Genomic DNA, 19,843 nt, shown 5'->3' on the forward strand with positions numbered 1-19,843 from the left:
TTCTGTACATTCCAAAAAAATCATTCTTAGATTCTGTAGTTACTGTGGGTCTCGGGGGACAACATAGAGGTCAATTGTAGTACTTCTGGCTCCAAGTCTATCTAGGACTTTTAGCAAAAGATTTACATTTCAGTCTAATTAGCTAAAGGATTGATAAAGGCTAACCCCTTGCCTCCTGCTTCAGCCAGGTACCAGGCTAACATGCCTAGACCAATTAGTAAGTGTAAATGGAGCAAGAAAGTGAATTATAGGATTTTGAGTTGTTTAATTCCTATTAAATTCTTTCTCAAGACTGGAGCATTATGAGTAATTACTAATAGAGGACAATAGGTATAAATGAAGCTAAAACCATATATACTTGATTCATGCATAATTCATACCTGATGCTCATAAGTCAAACTTGGAACTTTGCAACTCATCACTATAAAGAGTTTTAAAAATCCATTCATGGACTGATCACGTGACTGACAGCCACCCCTGCCAAGAAGTCTTATATTGTCCTGCGTTTCCTTTCATTGTATTCTAGACATTTGCATTTGATGTGACTATTTCTTAGTTGATGTAAGCAATAATTATTTCACTTTGAAAGTTATTTTGATATGACAAAGGCTCAGTTTGTCAAACAAATGTAGTCTTCCTATATGTAACATCTTTGCCCAGTTTAGTTAGATAACTTTGTTCACATACTCACCACTTGGTTATACTAATAAACTCCTAGATTCTTGTACTTAAAACACTGCTGATGGGATAAATATTGAATTTAACATCAATAATAATTTCTATAACATCTGTAATCATAGTTAAAATTCTCCTATAGTTCTTGAGGGCAGGAACTGAGTCTTTTGTATCCTCAGTGCCGGACACACTGTTTAATCCCTCTCCAGCCCTGTGAGGGAGATAGTATTATCTCTGTGCTATAGATGAGAACGTCAGTGTACCAAAAAAGGTTAAGTAACTTTTCCAAGATCATATAGATTCCACGTGCAGATGTGAGTCAGTTCTGCCTGATTCCAAAAACCTTTTTCATTATCACTGTGCTCTACTTCAAAGGGACTTACCTATCTTGAGATTTCGCTTACGTGAGCCATGCAAATTTAGGAACATGAGGGTAGATGTTGGCCTCAATTAGGTTAAAATAAGTTTGAAGTGTAAATTGAGCATTCAGTGATACAGGCATGAGAGGTGTTGAAGTCTGAATTTACCAAGAGAGAAGAGGATTGAGGGCAGAAGAGTCTCATGTCTTAGAAGCAAAGGAAGGGAGAGGGTTTCTAATAGGACTATGTTTGAATTATTAACTGTTCCTTTTAATCTGACTTCTATTCTAACAACCTACAGTTGATTATATAGTATTATATACTCCAGGGATTATTATTTAGCAAATAATGATAGATTTGCTTATCCTGTTATAATTTTAGTTCCTATGGGAAGAGAATAAAGCTGCTTAATAATATCCAACAACTGGATCAAACTCATGTTTATACAATGAAGGTAAGAGGAATCTGAGTTTATTATTTTTTTAATATAAAGTGATATAACTCAATTATGTAGAATTCATTTTTAAAAGAATGGAAAGAAATCTCTTTTCAGTAACGGGATTGTGAGTAATGGGTTTTTACTTTCCTAAACTTTCTGCATTTTCTAAAATAGCCACGAGAAAAACTAAAATATCTTAAGCACACAGAAAAGCATAGATAGCCCAGCTTGTCAAATCTTAACATTTTGCCTAATTTGCTTCCGATCTATTATTTTTAGAACAAAATATTAGAAACAGTAGAAGGCCTCGTTTGTACCCCTCTTGAATTCTGTTTCCATCCTTTTTTCCCCAAGTGTTTAATCATTTTCTTGAATGTTGTTTTAGATTTTTACTACATATGTATGTATAGCCATAAACAGGGTATAGTATTGTTTTACATATTTTTTAAACATTTATAAATGGAATTTCATTTTATTAGAAGTAACCTTCTAAGCTTTCATATAATGTTATATTTTTGAGAACTATCCATATCAACACATATAGCCCTAGTTACCCCTTAGTCATAGAATAACTTTTAAATTAAAATTACTGATCAGTTTTGGTGAAATTTTTTGTCAAACAGTAGACCAAAGAACAGATATATGCCTAAAATTTGATCTATCAATAACTGTTTATTTCTTATCCCCCATCCCCTTCCAGACATTTCAAAAGCCCTGTTTTTCACACTCAGTGTCCCAAGAATCATTTTAACCAGCAGTCAACTGCCTCGCTCCCATCTCAGAAATTCTGATTCTGGGAACTTACAGTAGAGACCCAGAATGTGCATTTTTCACAAGCTCTTCAGGATGGTTCTAATACCGTAATTAAAGAAATGTTTCTTGGTTGGTTGGTGACAGGAAATGTACCACATTGTTTATGCTTTTGACATCTATAGGGTAAGAAAACTTAGTTTCAGACCTGGAAGAGGGGATGGGGTCTCATTCCCCTTTTACACAGTCATCTTTTGCACTTTTCATCAGAGGTGTTTTATGTATTGAGTTGTCTCAGATCCTATGAGCACATGAATTTCAATTTTACTGTTACAAGTTAGTCTGCTTATTTTTCATTGAAAATCGTGTTTGAAGATATTTAATAAGTGTGTTTGGTTCAATTCTACAAGAATCTTCTTTTACAGACAAAGTAGTTGTTCTTAGAGCAAATCTGTTATTTGAGGAATGATCAAATCGCAGCCCTTTTTGAAGATGTTACCTAATATTAAAATACTTCATTTTTACGAAGAAGTAAATAGAAGAATCACTTACCAAAGGTGATATCTAAATATTTTGTCCTGCAATTGGGAGACAGTTGCTGTCCTGCATTCTTTTTTGTCCTTTCTCAATAGCAGGAGCATGGGTGTTCTCATCAGGCAGGACAGAGATAAGATGAGTTTTCTTCATTAGTTGAGATCCTCTCAGATAATCTCTGAGGTCACATTTTCACAGTTTGCAACAAAAAATCCTTTTGAAGTAATTTTCAAGGCAGTCAGTAGTTTCATTTGCCCCCTTTTATTTATTTTTTCTATTTTTCATTAAAAACAAAATTGTTTAACCTCATATGTAAACTATAGTCATTGAAAATAGATCTTAAAGCTACTAAGTACTTGAGTCGGTGAGTCACTGTCTAGTAATGAAATTGATACCTTTTTTGACCTTAGCTTCATCAGCAGTACAGTTGAACAAAGAATTAATTCCTACCCTAATTTGGCATCTACCTTTTTTTTTAACATCTTTATTGGAGTATAATTGCTTTACAATGGTGTGTTAGTTACCTTTTTTAACCCTTTTTTTTTAAAAAATAAAAACAGCTTTAGTGAGATATAATTCACGTACCTTGCAATTCATTCATTTTATTTTATTTTATTTTTTATTGAAGTGTAGTTGATTTACAATGTTGTGCCAATCTCTGCTGTACAGCAAAGTGACTCAGTTACACACAGATATATTCTTTTATTCACTCAATTTAAATATACAAGTCAGTGTTTTTTAGAAAGTTCACAAGGTTGTTCAGTCATCACCACAATCTAATTTAAATTGTAACAGTTCTTTATATATTCAGGATACAATTCCCTTATTAAATATATAATATGCAAATATTTTCTCCCATCCTCTGGATTATCTTTTTACTGTCTTTTTATTTATTTATTTAGACCACATCATGAGGCTTGCGGGCTCTTAGTTCCCTGACCAGGGATTGAACCTGGGCTCCCAGCAGTGGAAGTGCAGAGTTAGGACTGGACCACTGGACCTGGACCACCAGGGAATTCCCTATATTTTTAGTTTAGTTTAGTTTTGTTTTTTTAATCAGTATTGCTTCTTTGTAAATGTATTTATTTATTTATTTTTGGCTGCATTGGGTCTTCGTTGCTGTGTGCAGGCTTTCTCTAGTTTCGGTGAGCAGGGGCTTCTCCTCATTGTAGTGCATGGGCTTTTCATTGCAGAGCACAGGCTCTAGAGCACAGGCTCAGTAGTTGTGGCACACGGGCTTAGTTGCTCCACAGAATGTGGGATCCTCCCAGACCAGGGATCGAACCCGTGTCCCCTGCATTGGCAGGCGGATTCTCAACCACCATCCCACCAGGGAAGTCCCCTCTTTTTAGTTTCTTGATGGTGTTCTTTGGAGCACAAAAATTTTAAATTTTGATATAGTCCAGTGTATCTATTTTTGCTTTTGTCTCTTATGCATTTGGTGTCATATCTAAGAAACCATTGCCTAACCCAAGACTATAACCTCTTATTCTTGGCTTAGTTTTCTTCATGCTAAATTTAGTTCAATTGGCCTCTGAAACCAGGAATTGCATAATAGTGAGGATGAAGTGCAGTGTTTGACATAGTAGGCACTAATTTGTCAAATGTATTGGTGATTTTTTTTTTTTTTTTTTTGGCCATGCTGTGTGGCTTTGGGGATCCTAGTTCCCTGATCAGGGATCTAACCCGTGCCCTCCCCACAGTGGAAGCGCAGAGTCCTAACCACTGGACGACCAGGAAAGTCCCTGGTCTTTTTAAAACAGAATTTTAAAACAGTGAAATGTCTACCTAATATGTGTGAAATTATAGAATCACCACCTCTGAATCTTCTTCTGAGGGTTCCTGTTCCCCTTTCTTCAGGGTAGAACTGACCACTCCTTCTTTTGTTTCTTTTTCCCCATTCTCTTTCCCCACTACTCTACAAATAGATTCTATTATTTTTCCTGGGGGCAGGAATGGTAATTATTCATCCCTCATCCTCAGTGGTTGGCATATACAGAAGGCAATAGAATTGTTTCATCCTGCTTGGCTAGTAACACAACAGAATATCATATACCTTTAAAAGTGATAAGTAAGTGGACCATGTGACTATAGAAGGAGTAGATTATATTAAATAACACTGGGAGACACCAGCTCTGAGACACCCTGGGCACCTTAGCCAGGCACCCAAGGATCTGGCCCCGCTCACCAGTGGGCTGACACAAGCTTCAGGACAGCCCCGATCCTACAGCCAGCTGTGTCAGGAACCAGCCCCACCCCCCCAGTGGTCTGACACCAGCTCTGGGACCCCTGGGTCCTGCAGCCAGAGACCCCAGAATCCAGCTGTGCCCCCGCCATTGGGCCAGCACTAGCCCCAGGACCCAGTTTTACCCACCAGTGGGTGGGCACCAGTCCCAGGAGCTCCTAGACCCCGATCCTGCCCACCAGAGGGCAGACACGGGCCCCAGGACCACTGCAGCCCCACAGCCTGCCCTGTCAGGACCCAACCAACACATCAGCAGTCCAGCAGCAGTCCTGGGGCCCTACCTCCGAACCCTGCCCACCAGTAGGCCAGCTCCAGCTCTGGGGCACCTTGGGTGCCTCTGTCAGCAGCCCTGGGATCCAGGCCCACCCATCAGCAGACTGTCAGCTTCGGGACCCCCAGGGCCCTGCATCCAGAGACCTCGGGACCAGCTCCACCCACCAGTGAGCTGGCAGTAGCCTAGGACCCACCCTGGGCCCACCAGCAGGCTGACAACAGCCCTGTGACGCCCCAGCCCCTGGACCCACCCATTAGCAAGCCAACACCAGCTCTGAGGTACTTTGGACTCCTCAGCCAGCTGCCCTGGAATTTATCCCCACTCACCAGCAGGCTAGCACCAGCTTTGGGACACCCTGGAACTCACAACCAGCAGTGTTAAGAACTGGCCCCACCCACCAGCAGGCCAACATCAGATTCAGGAACCTCAGCCTCACAACCACTCATCTCAGAACCTGGCTCTGCCCACCAGTGAGCCAGCATTAGCTCCAGGATCCCCTGGGGTTCTGCAGCCAGCCACCTTGTGACCCGGCCCTGCCAACCAGTGGCTAGCAGCCTCCACACAAGGTAGGGCCTGGCAACCAAGCAAATTGGGGTGCCAGCCATGCTTATCAGACCACCCACAGTAGTCAGCCCACCACAACAGAAGGACCCATGCAGCTCACACTGGGGGCATCCCTAGAACATATAACCCTAGTGACCAGAGGGGAGTGTGCTGCTGGGACACATAGGACGTCTCCCACAAAAGGCCACTTCTTCAAGGTCAGGAAACATAACCAACATATCAGATACATAGAAATAAAAACAGCAATTTAGGCAAAATGAGACAATAGAGGAATATGTTCCAAACTAAATAAAATATGTTTATTTTATTTGAACAAAATAAAACCTCAAAAGAACTAAGTGAAGTGGAGATAGACAATCTAGCTGATAAAGAGTTCAAGGTAATGATAGTAAATAAGATCAAAGAACTCAGGAGAAGAATGGATTCACAGAGCGAGATGTTAGAAATTTTTAACAAAGAGTTAGAAAATATGGAGAAGAACCAAGCAGGGATGAGGAATACCATAACTGAAATGAAAAATACACTAGAAGGAATCAACAGTAGACTAAGAGAGAATATTAAAAGCAGCAAGGCACAAGCAACAAGTTATGTATGCAGGAACTCCCGTCGACTATTAGCTGACTTATTAGCAGAAACTGCAGGCCAGAAGAGAGTGGTAGAATATCAAGAACCAAGAACCTACCTGGCAAGGTTCTCAGTAAGATTTGATAGAGAAATCAAGTTTTATAGATAAGCAAAACCTAAATAAGTTCATCACCACAGCCAGCTTTACAAGAAATGCTAAAGGCACTTCTCTAAGCAAAAAAGAAAAGGCCACAACTAGAAACATGAAAATTATGAAAGTAAAAAGCTCATTAGTAAAGGCAAATATACAGTGAAGGTATTCAATCAACCACCTACAAAACTAGGAGGAAGGTTAACAGGCAAAAGTAAAATCATCTGTATCTGCAGTAAGTAGTTAAGGGATACACAAAACAAAAAGATGTAAAATATGACACTAAAAACAGGACTCATGGCAGGAGGGGAGTAAAAATGTAAGGTTGTTAAAAGGCATTTGAGATTAAGAGATCAGCAACTTAAAATAATCATTTATATATATAGATTGCTATATATAAACCTGGTAAGCACAAACTAAAAACCTATAACAGATACATACACAAAAAAGAGAAAGGAATGCAAACATAACGCTAAAGATAGTTATCAAATCACAAGGGAGGAGAACAAAGGAAGAAGAAAGGAACAAAAAAGAACTACAAAAACAACCCCCAAACAGTTAACAAAATGGCAATAAGTACATACCTATCAATAATTACTTTAAATGTAAATGGGCCAAATGCTCCAATCAAAAGACATGGAGTGGATGAATGGGTACAAAAACAAGACCCTTATATAGACTGTCTACAAGAGACTCACTTCAGACCTAAAGAAACAGATAAAGTGAGAGAATGGAAAAAGATATTCCATGCAAATAGAAATCGAAAGAAAATTGGGGTATGCATGTAACAACTAAAAGATCCTGCATGCCGCAACTAAAGATCCTGTGTGCCATGACGAAGATCCCGTGTGCCACAACTAAGACCCAGTGCAGCCAAATAAATATTAAAAAAGCAAAAGCAAAAGAAAGCCGGGGTAACAAAAACTTAGACAAAATAAACTTTAAAACAAAGACTGTTACAAGAGACAAAGAAGGACACTACATAATGACCAAGGGATCACTCCAAGAAGAAGTTATATAACAACTGTAAATATATATGCACCCAACATAGGAGCACCTAAATACATAAAGGAAATATTGACAGACATAAAGGGAGAAATTGACACAATAATAGTAAGGAACTTTAACACCCCACTTACACCAATGGACAGATCATCCAGACAGAAAATCAATTAGGAAACACAGGCGTTAAATGACATATTATACCAAATGAATGTAACAGATATATAGAGAATATTCCATCCAAAAGCAGCAGAATACACATTTTTTTTTTTTTGGCCATGCCGTGTGTCATGTGGGATCTTATTTCCCTGGCCAGGGATTGAACCCGCACCCCCTGCAGTAGAAGCTCAGAGTCTTAACCACTGGGCCTCCAGGGAGGTCCCAGAATACACATTCTTTTCAAGTGCACATGAAACACTCTCCAGGATAGATCACGTTCTAGGCCACAAAACAAGTCTCAGTAAACTTAAGAAAATTGAAATCATGTCAAGCATCTTTTCCGACCACAATGCTATGAGACTAGAAATCAACTTACAAGAAAAAAACTGCAAAAAACACAAACCTGTGGAGGCTAGACATGCTACTAAATAACGAATGGATCACTGAAAAAAATCAAGGAAAATATCAAAAAAACTTGGAGACAAGTGAAAATGAAAACACAGCAATCCAAAATCTAAGGGATGCAGCAAAAGCAGTTCTAAGAGGGACCCTTATAGCAATAAAAACCTACCTCAGGAAAAAGAACAATCTCAAATAAGCTAACCTTACATCTAAAGGAACTAGATAAAGAAGAACAAACAGAACCCAAAATTAGTAGAAGGAAAATGGACAGAAGACCTGAATAGACGTTTTTCCAAAGAAGACATACATGATGGCCAACAGGCAGATGAAAAGATGCTAAACGTCACTAATTATCAGAAAAATGCAAATCAAAACCACAGTGAGATATCATCTCACACCTGTCATAATGGCTATCATCAAAAAGCCCACAAATAACAAATGTTGGTAAGGGTGTGGAGAAAAGGGAACCCTTGTACACCCTTGGTAGGAATGGAAATTGGTATAGCCACTGTGTAAAACAGTATGGAGATTCCTCAAAAAACTGGAAATAGAACTACCATATGATCTAGCAGTTCCACTCCTAGGCATATATCTGAAGAAAACACAAATGCTAATTTGAAAAGATACATGTATCGCAATATTCATAGCAGCATTATTTACAATTGCCAAGATATGGAAGCAATCTAAGTGTCCATCAACAGATGAATGGATAAAGAAGATATATATATGCAATGGAATAGTACTCAGCCATAAAGAAAGAGTGAAATTTTGCTATTTGCAACAACATGGATGGACTTGGAGGGTATTACTCCTAGTGAAATAAGTCAGAGAAAGACAAATACTGTATGTTATCACTTATGTGTGGAATCTAAAAAATGAAACAAATGAATATAGCAAAACAGAAAAAAACTCAAGAATAATAGAGAACAAATGAGGGGTTAGCAATTAGGAGAGGGAAGAGGGAGGGGCAAAATAGAAGTAGGGGATTGAGAGGTACAAACTACTATGTATAAAATAAGCTACAAGGATATACTGTATGGCACAGGGAATATAGCCAGTATATTATAAAACTGTAAGTGGAGTATATTCTATAAAAATTTTGAATCACTATGTTGTAACCTGAAACTAATATAATATTTAAGTCAACTATACCTCAAAAAAATACTGCAGGAACAAAAATAACAGATTATATACAATGATCAGAGCTCTACTCAGTACTCTGTAATGACCTATGTGGGAATAGAATCTAAAAAAGAGTGGATATATGTATAACTGATTCACTTTGCTATACAGCAGAAACGAACACAACGTTGTAAATCAACTATACCCCAATAAAAATTAATTTAAAAAAGTGATCAAAACATTTTAATATCACATGTACACACTAAGGGTTGCAAAGGGAATTTGAAATTGACTAAATAGAATTTCTAGTTTCGCAAAGCCCAGTGTTAGGGGAGTGGTTTAAAAATGTTGGTTCCTCAGTGAAATAGAGCCATTACAGTGATAATTATTAAGATTTGTAAAAACATGAGAAACTGTTCATGATGCATTTTGACCTGAAAGGAGAGTGTGTGTTATGATACTAAGTTAAAAATAATTTTCATTGAGGTCTTTTAAAAACAGTTATTAACCATTGAGAAATTGACAGTGAAGTCTTTTAGATCTTTAAATGGATTAAAAGTAGATTATAGGACTTTTCTTTCATAATTTTTCAAAATAAAATAGATTCTTGGGACTTCCCTGGTGGCGCAGTGGTTAAGAATCTGCCTGCCAATACAGGGAACACGGGTTCAAGCCCTGGTCTGGGAAGATCCCACATGCTGCGGAGCAACTAAGCCTGTGCACCACAACTACTGAGCCTGCGCTCCAGAGCCCACGAGCCACAACTACTGAGCCTGCGTGCCACAACTACTGAAGCTCACGTGCCTAGAGCCCGTGCTTCACAGCAAGAGAAGCCACCGCAATGAGAAGCCCATGTACTGCAACGAAGAGTAGCTCACACTTGGCACAACTAGAGAAAGCCCACGTGTAGCAACTAAAACCCAACACAGCCAAAAATAAATAAATTAATTAATTAATTTAAAAGATAGATTCTCATTTGTTTCGTGGTTACATTGATCTTGTATAAGGGAGAAATAATAGACCAATATATGATTTTCATATATTTAAAAATTGTGCAACTTTTTCTTCTCTGATAAGGACATTCACAGGGTTGAATTACAACATCCTTCTATTCCTGAGATACTTTGACATCATTCTTGGTGTATTATTAAAGATATACTTGGTACACTGTAACTATAATAGCTTGTTAACATGTATTACTTTGCAATAATGTTTCAACAGTAGTCATTCAAAATGTGTCTGAGTTCCTACTCTGTGCCAGGAACTGTGCTGTTTGATGGGTTCTGAGAATATGGCAGTAAATGAGGCAGACAAGGCCCTTCACCTCCCAGAATTCCATACATTTTTTAGGAACTTCATGGAACCATTTGAAGCAGTTTGAAAATCATGGATTAGATCATTTATCATGTTTCTTTTTTTATTCTGAAACATTCTTTTTAAAAGACAGTTATGGACAATTAAGAAAGATGTTATCTTTATTTAAAGAAACATAGAGGAGCATTAAATCTTCACCCATAGGGCTTCCCTGGTGGCGCAGTGGTTGAGAGTCCGCCTGCCGATGCAGGGGACACGGGTTCGTGACCCGGTCCGGGAAGATCCCACATGTCGCAGAGCGGCTGGGCCCGTGAGCCATGGCCGCTGAGCCTGCACGTCTGGAGCCTGTGCTCCGCAACGGGAGAGGCCACAACAGTGAGAGGCCCGCGTACCGCAAAAAAAAAAAAGATCTTCACCCATATTTGAAGCCCCTGCTTAAGCTTAGAGTAATGAATAATTATGAAATGTATGTTTACTAAGTGTAAGTAAGTACTTCTTAGAGACATTAAGTGCTGTAGAATTTTATAGTACTTCCTGCCTATGATTGTTTACTACATGGTAGGAGGTTTTTTTTTTTTTATGAAGGATTATAGTTATGGGTAGATACATTTACAAAAAAATTAGACACAGTGCCTGTGGTAAAATAGTGTATGTGATCTGAATGAGTGTGTTAAATGAGTATGTTTAACTTGAATACCAGACTAACTTACTAAAGGCTAATGAAATCATATACATAAAAGAAAGATTGAAATCTTTACCCTTCTGTTATTAGAATCCATTAATCCATTATTAGAATCCATCAGGTCCAATATACTTGCTTTGTCTGGTAGTGATACCTAAATAAGGTAAAGATATTCATAACTTGTCATTTCCCTTAGTATTATTCTTACTTAAAAATGAATAGCTTTGACTTTGCACTGTAGATAGGAATGACTGGACAAAAATTTTAGATGGTGTTATGTATTGTTATTCACATTAATTTATAATTTTCTAGGTGATTAATGATCCTATCCATGGTCACATTGAATTTCACCCTCTTCTCATCCGAATCATCGACACACCTCAATTTCAGCGCCTGCGATATATTAAGCAGTTGGGAGGCGGTTACTATGTTTTTCCAGGAGCTTCACACAATCGATTTGAGCATAGTCTAGGGTAAGAAGGGTATTGGGGTGGGGAACTTATAGTTATTAAGTCCCTTCTCGGTCACATGGTATCTTTTAGAAAACAAATAGTTTTATAAAATGGTAATAATAGCCTTATTTTTTTTAAGAGCCTTGTTTGACTGCGACAATCAATATTTGATTTTTTTTTCCTTTGGCCGAGCCATGTGGGATGCAGGATCTTAGTTCCCCAGCCAGGGATCGAACCCGTGCCCCGTGCAGTGGAAGCGTGGAGTCCTAACCATTGGACTGCCAGGGAATTCCCAATAATATCCTTATTTTATTGATGAGAAAGTTGAAGGTTTGATTTACCTTGCTCTACTTTACTTATTTTATGTATTCTTAGAAGCCACCTCAAATCCTTCCTGGAAAGAAAATTAAAGTGCCTGGCAGGACTTTTAGATGAAACATTTGTGTTTAAATATTATTTAAAAGTTAATAGGGTTGGTTACTGATATAATTAACTTTGTAAGTTTGATTATTTAATTTTCCTACATTTCCTATTTAGTCTTATACATAATTGCCCTTTAAAACCACATCATTGGGCTTCCCTGGTGGCGCAGTGGTTAAGAATCCTCCTGCCAATGCAGGGGACACGGGTTTGAGCCCTGGCCTGGGAAGATCCCACATGCCGCAGAGCAACTAAGCCTGTGTGCCACAACTACTGAAGCCTGTGCACCTAGAGCCTGTGCTCCTTGACAAGAGAAGCCACCGCAATGAGAAGCCTGTGCACCACAACGAAGATTAGCCCCCGCTCTCTGCAACTAGAGGAAGCCCACATGCAGCATCAAAGACCTAATGCAGCCAAAAATAAATTTAAAAAAACGAAAAACAAAAAAACCACATTGTTTTCTTACCTATCAGGAAACGTGTAAATCAGAAAAGCATTCACAAGCTTAGAGAAGGTGGCACCTCTGTTACATACAACATAGTTGAGACTTTGCTCTGCTTTTTTTTTTTGCCTGCGTTTGGACTTCTTTGATGCGCACAGGCTTTCTCTAGTTGCCGCGAGTGGGGGCTACTCTTCGTTGTGGTGCACGGGCTTCTCATTGCGGTGCCTTCTCTTGTTGCGGAACATGGGCTCTAGGCGCACGGGCTTCAGCAGTTGTGACACACGGGCTCAGTAGTTGTGGCTCGCGGGCTCTAGAGCGCAGGCTCAGTAGTTGTGGCGCACTGCCTTAGTTGCTCCGTGCATGTGGGATCTTCCCGGACCAGAGCTCAAACCCATGTCCCTTGCATTGGCAGGCGGTAACCACTGCACCACCAGGGAAGTCCCTGGTCTGCTTTTTCATTATAAAAATGTAGAGCCAGGTGGACATAGGCCCAGAAGAATCAGACAGTTATCTAGATTTTCATGAAGTACTCACAGTGTAAGTGGTCCACCCCTTATCCACGGGGTATATGCTCCTAGACTCCCAGTGGATGCCTGAAACCACAGATACTACCAAACCCTATTTATACTATGTTTTTTCCTTAAAAATACATACCTATAATAAAGTTTAATTTATAAATTAAGCACAGTAAGAGATTAACAACAACTAATAATAAAATGGAACAATTATAACAATACAGTGCAATAAAAGTTATGTGCATGTGGTTTCTCTCTTTCAGAATATCTTACTGTACAAATTTAATGCCTTTGCCATCTTAATTAAGCACTTATCACACACCGTGGCTGTAACTTTGACAGTTTGAGATGCAACAGCAAAACTAGCACAAATTTCTTTTTCCTTCTTCACTATTTCACAGGTAGAAGATTTGTTCTTATGATAGATCTTAGCAACCTCAGCGTACAATTTTGTTCTATCTTTACTGAGTTGAGAATTTTGACCGTTTCACTCACTTACCGGAAACACTTCTCGACTCGGCACATCTGAATTGCCAGCTTTACTACTCTTGCACTTTGGGGCCATTATGAAGTAAAATAAGGGTCACTTGAACACAAGCACTGTGGAAACCTTGGCCGTCGATCTGATAATTTTGTTGGCTACTAAGTGATTTAATGTGTGGGACACGCTGGACAAAAGAATGATTCACGACCCAGTCGTGATGGAGCAGAACAGTGTGATGTTTCATCATGCTACTCAGAATGAAGTATAATTTAAAACTTATGAATTGTGTATTTCTGGAAGTTTCCATTTAATATTTTCAGACCATGATTAACTGCTGGTAACTGAAATGAGGAAAGTGAAACCAATAATAAGGGGAAACTGCTGCGTTACCTTGGTTTTGGTTGTTTGTTTAGAAGCATGTTTAATTAGCCAGAACACATGCATCTACTCAAATGTTTATTCATCAACAAATATTTATCGAAAACTTATTAGTGCCTACCAAACCAACAAGATATCAACTGTTTCTGTCCTTGTGAAGCTCAGAGTTTAGGGGGCAAGAAAGATATTGTATTCATTCAGGAAGTACTTTCAGGTAGAAATGCTAAAAGTGTATTTAACATTTGTTGAGCACCTTATCTACAATCTATGTTGTAAACATTACAATACCAGAAGCTCTGCTTTTAAAAAAAATTGTGGTAAAATACACAGAATATAAAATTTACCATCCTAACCATTTTTAAGTTTATAGTTCAATAGTGTTAAATATATCCACATTATTGTGCAACCAAGCTCCGGAACTTTTTCATCTCGCAAAACTGAAACCCTGTACCCATTGAATTCCCCATTCCTCTTCTCCCCAGTCCCTGGTAACCACCATTCTACTTTCTGTTCTAATGAATTTGACTGTTCTAGGTACCTCATATAGGTGATTTCATAGAGTATTTGTCTTTTTGTGGTTGGCTTATTTCATTTAGCGTAATTTCCCCAAGAGTCACTCATATTGGAGCATGTGTCAGAATATCCTTACTTTTTAAGGCTGAATAATATTCCATTGTATGTATATGTTACATTTCATTTATCCCTTCATTCATCTGTGGACTCTTGGGTTGCTTCCACCTCTTTGGCAATTGTGACCTCTATGAACGTGGATGTGCAAATATCTCTTCAAGACCCTGCTTTCACTTCTTTTGGGTATATACCCAGAAGTGGAATTACTGGATCATATGGTAATTCTATTTTTAATATTTTGAGAAACTGCTCTACTGTTTTCTATAGTGGCTGTACCATTTTACATTCCCACCAACAGTGTACAAGGGTTCCAGTTTCTCCACATCCTGGCCAAAATTTGTTAGTTTTTGTTTTGTTTTGTAATAGACATCCTAGGGACTTCCCTGGTGGTCCAGTGGTTAAGACTCTGTGCTTCCAGTGCAGCGGGAACGGGTTCAATCCCTGTTTGGGGAACTAAGATCTGCATGCTACGTGGAGCAGCCAAAAAAAAAAAACCCCAAAAACCCTTCCTAATGGGTATGAGGTGGTATCTCACTGTGATTTGATTTTGCATTTCCCTAATGATAAGTGATTCTGAGTCAAGAGGTCCTGCTTTTGGGAATCTGTGTGTTTCTGCCTAGTTCTGAAACAGACTATTCTGTTAAGTTGCCCTCAAGGTATATTAGAACATTTGAAAAACATATTGAAATTCTTGAGTGTTAACTGAAAGAAAAATGCACGATGTGAAAGTTATGAGTTAAGTTTTATTTGGGGACCTTACTGAGTACTATAGCCCGGGAGTTCTCAGATAGCTCTGAGGAACTGCTCCAGAGAGGTAAGGGAGGAGCCAGTATATATGTGAACTTTTTTGCTGGGGAAAACATGTGGTCAAGTGTAAAAAGGTTACTGCTAATCACAAATGTAGACCAAAAAAATGTTACCTGTCATTCTAGTAAACAACAAATATTGCCCGCCGTCAAGCCATCAAGCCACTGCAGCTGCCCCCAGTGCTGCACCCAGAGGGGAATTCAGGGTGGAGAAAAATAGCATCCTGGCCCTAGAATATCTAAGGAATAATTTCAATGACCCCAGACTCTTACATCTTCCCATACATAGGAAAATGCTAAAAATTATTATCTTGGAGGTGACTGGTTTTTGTCATTAGCAGTAGTCTTTTGATGTTGACTAAATGTTTTTTTTGGTTTTTTTTTTTCATCAGAAACTCCTATATACCCTGGTTCCTCCCTTACCTCTTTGGAACAATGCCTCAGTGCTGTCTGAGCCTGTTTCCTGGGCTAGAGTCCTCAGTAAGACCTCTGAATAAAACATAACTTGGAACTTTTAGGTAGTGTTTTTCTTTAGTTGACAGTTCAGTGACCACGAAGGGATCCAGAGCCAACTTTTCTCCTTTGCCTGAACTTTACGAGGATCTGGAGCCTTGGTACTAGCAGAGGCCTCTTGTGCCCGTCTGTCTCCTCAGTGAGTCCAGATGAATTTGGATGAGTGTCTCCTGGATCTTGGATCTCATGTTATTCGCTTATGGTCCTAAGTTTTATTTGGTGGTATTTAACTTCTCACTGGAGGAGTAGGTTTTCCTTGAACTTAGTTTCAAAAAGAGGTAACAGGGTTATCTTCAGTTGAAAGACATTAGGAAGATTGTGGTCAGTTGAATGACAGAGTGGGTTATCCTCACGTGAAAGACACTGGGAAGATTTTGCTCAGTTAAAAAACGCTGATGGGTTACCCCAATTGACAGACACTGGGAAATTTTTATTATGTACGTACAGAATTTGTACTTGCAAGTACTTGCTTAATTGGGAATTAAAGCTCATCCTAAAAATGGCCAAACTGGGGTTCTTTTGACATTCCAAAATTAATTTTTTTTTCATATGCAGCTAGAAAAACCCAACTTGATAAAACATCTTTTCAAAATTCTGAACTTAAAGAAACAAAAGCCCTTCTGGGAGAATTTGCATTTCTCTACCTGTGTCTTAGAGATGTAAATGTTCTACCTGATCTTCTTAGGCTTTTTTTTTTTTTCTCCTGTGTTCTGAGAGCTTGGTCTCTGCTATCCAGGAGGTACACATATGGTGTACATTTGGCAACCAGTTAAATAGACTGGAATTCTGAGCAATCTTTTTGTCTGGCTGTGTCAACTCTCAGGAAAATTTGTCATAAGGGGTCCCAGCCCATAAGGGGCCTTTGTCATCTCAACCTTCATTGCAACCACCTGTACAACGAAGGACTTTACTCTCTTAGGCTGTTTGGGGGAGGAAATTTCTAAATCTTATGAAGGCTGCATCCTTTGCACTCTCTTGTGGGGATGCCTCTTGCATTTTATTGGTTTGAGTCACTATTAAGATACTATTCATCGGACTTCCCTGGTGGTGCAGTGGTTGAGAGTCCGCCTGCCTATGCAGGGGACACGGGTTCATGCCCCGGTCCGGGAAGATCCCACATGCCGTGGAGCGCCTAGGCCCGTGAGCCATGGCCATTGAGCCTGCGCGTCCGGAGCCTGCGCTCCGCAACGGGAGAGGCCACAACAGTGAGAGGCCCGCATACCGCAAAAAAAAAAAAAAAAAAAAAGATACTATTCATCAATGACCAGACAGTGAATCCTTAAAATTGGAGAAACTTGGTAAATTAGTAAATTTTTTAGAGAGCTCTCATAACAAACAGCTGTTTTATTTTTACCTATAAAAAAACAAATTAGAAGATGGTAGTATATATAAAACAGCTAACCTAAGAACTCCCTTAGTTTATTTATTTATTTATCTTTTTTTAGCATTTTTAGTTTTTTTCTTAACTTAAAAAAAATTTGAATATCTTATTTTCCCCCAGCTTTATCGTGATATAATTGACATATAACGTTGTGTATGTTTAAGGTGTACAACATGATTTGATACAGTTTTTTTTGTCATAAGTTGTGGATTTAATTCCATTGATTTAAATGTTACCTTTTGTTGTAAATTCACCACATATTCCATTAAGAATAGAGACCATATTATCTAGTTCAACAATGCTATATATAAAATAGATATCCAACAAGGACCTACTGTATAGCACAGGGAACTATACTCAGTATTTTGTTTTTTGTTTCTTGTTTTTTTTATCTCTTCTTGATTTTGTGGACTTAATATAGGTGTTGAATTTATCTTGACACTGACTTTATCCAATTATTTTTTTTTTACTTTTATTTATTTTTTTATGCAGCAGGTCCTTATTAGTCATCAATTTTATACACATCAGTGTATACATGTCAACCCCAATCGCCCAATTCATCACACACACACACACCCCTGCCGCTTTCTCCCCTTGGTGACCATAAATTTGTTCTCTACATCTGTGTCTCAATTTCTGCCCTGCAAACCGGTTCATCTGTACCATTTTTCTAGGTTCCACATATATGTGTTAGCATACGGTATTTGTTTTTCTCTTTCTGACTTACTTCACTCTGTATAACAGTATCTAGATCCATCCACATCCCTACAAATGACCCAATTTCAGAACTCCCTTAGTTTAAAAGAGACAAAAATAAACCAGTTTGGGAAGCCTTATTTGTAGTCTCTAGGGTTACCCTCAATGGGCCTTACAGATGCTAATAAAAACATTAGGTTAAGTAATGTTAATTGGGTTGGTTAATAGGGAAAAAAAGCTGAGGGGAAAGTTAAGAGACTTCTTCCCAAGAAGGTGGAAATTTTAACAGGACTTGTCTCAACAGGATAAAAATCTTCAGATGGTTATTATGAAACTGGATAAATAAAATGGATGGTAATGAGATTAAAACAAAGGTTTTTATACAACACTATGTAAGGTTGGATGGGCCAAGGGGACATCTTATTGGTCCCCAACATTAAGGGCCCCAAAGAAGTCCATTCTATCATTCTATTTACCCCAGTTTAATACACACACACACACACACACACACACACACACACACACACATATTTAAAAGGCTGGAAGAAAATTACACTGAGAATACCTGATCAACAGTTGAACAATTGTTTGGGGCAACAATTAGACCAATTAATCAAGTTAAAGATTTTTTAAAAAGGCCTGTGTCCCTGGGCTCAACCCCTCCCTGGAGATCCCAGAGCCTTTATACAAAAATAGATAAAATAGCCAGATAATAAAAAGGAAAGTTTCTAGGACTCCTTGTAAGACCACAGCTTGTTGATGGGGTCCTAATGGAGGCTGAAGTTAAAGGTGTAAGAGTTGATTGAATCGAGATGACAGTTTATAAAAGTAGGTATATTTAAGTGGGCTTAATATAAGATGTTTATATCTGTTTTGCCTCAGTATATTGTGTGTAGACATTATGTCTCACTGGGGAATGCTTCCCCTGCCTGGTATTATAAGACAGGGTATGTAAATCTGCCCCTCAGAAAATATTAATTTAAATATACAAAAAAAAAAAAACCCAGTAAGGTTACATGAACCCACACAATATAACGTAAAACTAGGGGCTAATATTCAGAAGCTAATAATAATCAAATTAAAGAAAATGTAGTTGGGCAAATCAATCTTTTAAAATCATTTAGGCAGCAGAGCAGTTCTTTGGGGAATTAAAAACAACTGTCTTTGTCTTGCAAATCTCTACAAATCAGAAATGTAATACAGCCCAAAATGACCTGAGACTGAGCCTATAGCTAGCTCAATCAGGTAGACTCTGAAACAAAAAGGGGAAAAGAGGGCTTTTTATACTCAAACTGCTGGGAAGGCTCCTTCACCCAAAGTCTAATTCACAGCCTCCTTAAGGATTTATCAAGGACAAATACAAATCTTAACAGTCGCTCATCTTTCAAACAGAAGAGTAAGTTTTTCATTTTTGTTTTGTTTTTTCCGCTCTGCAGCGTAGGGTATCTAGCAGGACGTCTAGTTCGTGAACTGAGTGAAAAACAACCAGAGCTGCAGATAAGTGAACGAGATATGCTCTGTGTTCAGATCGCTGGTCTTTGTCATGATCTCGGTAAGCAGTTCAAAGAGCCAGAGTTCTAATGTAAAACCACATGGTACCTCTCTTTGAAATTAAAAAATCCAACTAACTAGGAGAATATGAAAGTTGTGTTTTAATTCTTCAGTTAACATTAATGTAAATGTGCCAGTGCTTCTTTCTAGAATGATTCATAAGCCCAAAGCATTGCTATTTTTTTTTGTAGGCTTTCAGTGAATTTCCCATGTTAAACATCTTTGTTGCAGGTTATATATGAAGGGACTTTCTGATAGTGATTTTTTTCTGACTACTGTGTGTTGGATGATGTGAATTTGATTTTTCCTTTATCTTGGTTGAAATAAAATTGCCATTTT

The 19,843-nt window shown here is 38.4% G+C and overlaps 1 protein-coding gene across 4 annotated transcripts in view; it reads left to right on the forward strand.

The window, feature by feature from the left end:
- SAMHD1 (SAM and HD domain containing deoxynucleoside triphosphate triphosphohydrolase 1) overlaps positions 1–19,843 on the forward strand; it is a 63,127-nt gene that overhangs the window by 7,968 nt on the left and 35,316 nt on the right. For all 4 annotated transcript variants that reach the window (XM_029220941.1, XM_029220940.1, XM_029220942.1 and 1 more), the window contains exons 3-5: positions 1,416–1,488; positions 11,549–11,709; positions 19,390–19,505. In XM_029220941.1, coding sequence (XP_029076774.1) covers positions 1,416–1,488; positions 11,549–11,709; positions 19,390–19,505 — 350 coding nt within the window. The remainder of the gene's footprint in view (positions 1–1,415; positions 1,489–11,548; positions 11,710–19,389; positions 19,506–19,843) is intronic.

This window comes from Monodon monoceros, unplaced genomic scaffold, assembly GCF_005190385.1.
Source record: "Monodon monoceros isolate NGI ecotype Baffin Bay Population unplaced genomic scaffold, NGI_Narwhal_1 Super_Scaffold_13, whole genome shotgun sequence".
NCBI lineage: Eukaryota > Metazoa > Chordata > Mammalia > Artiodactyla > Monodontidae > Monodon > Monodon monoceros.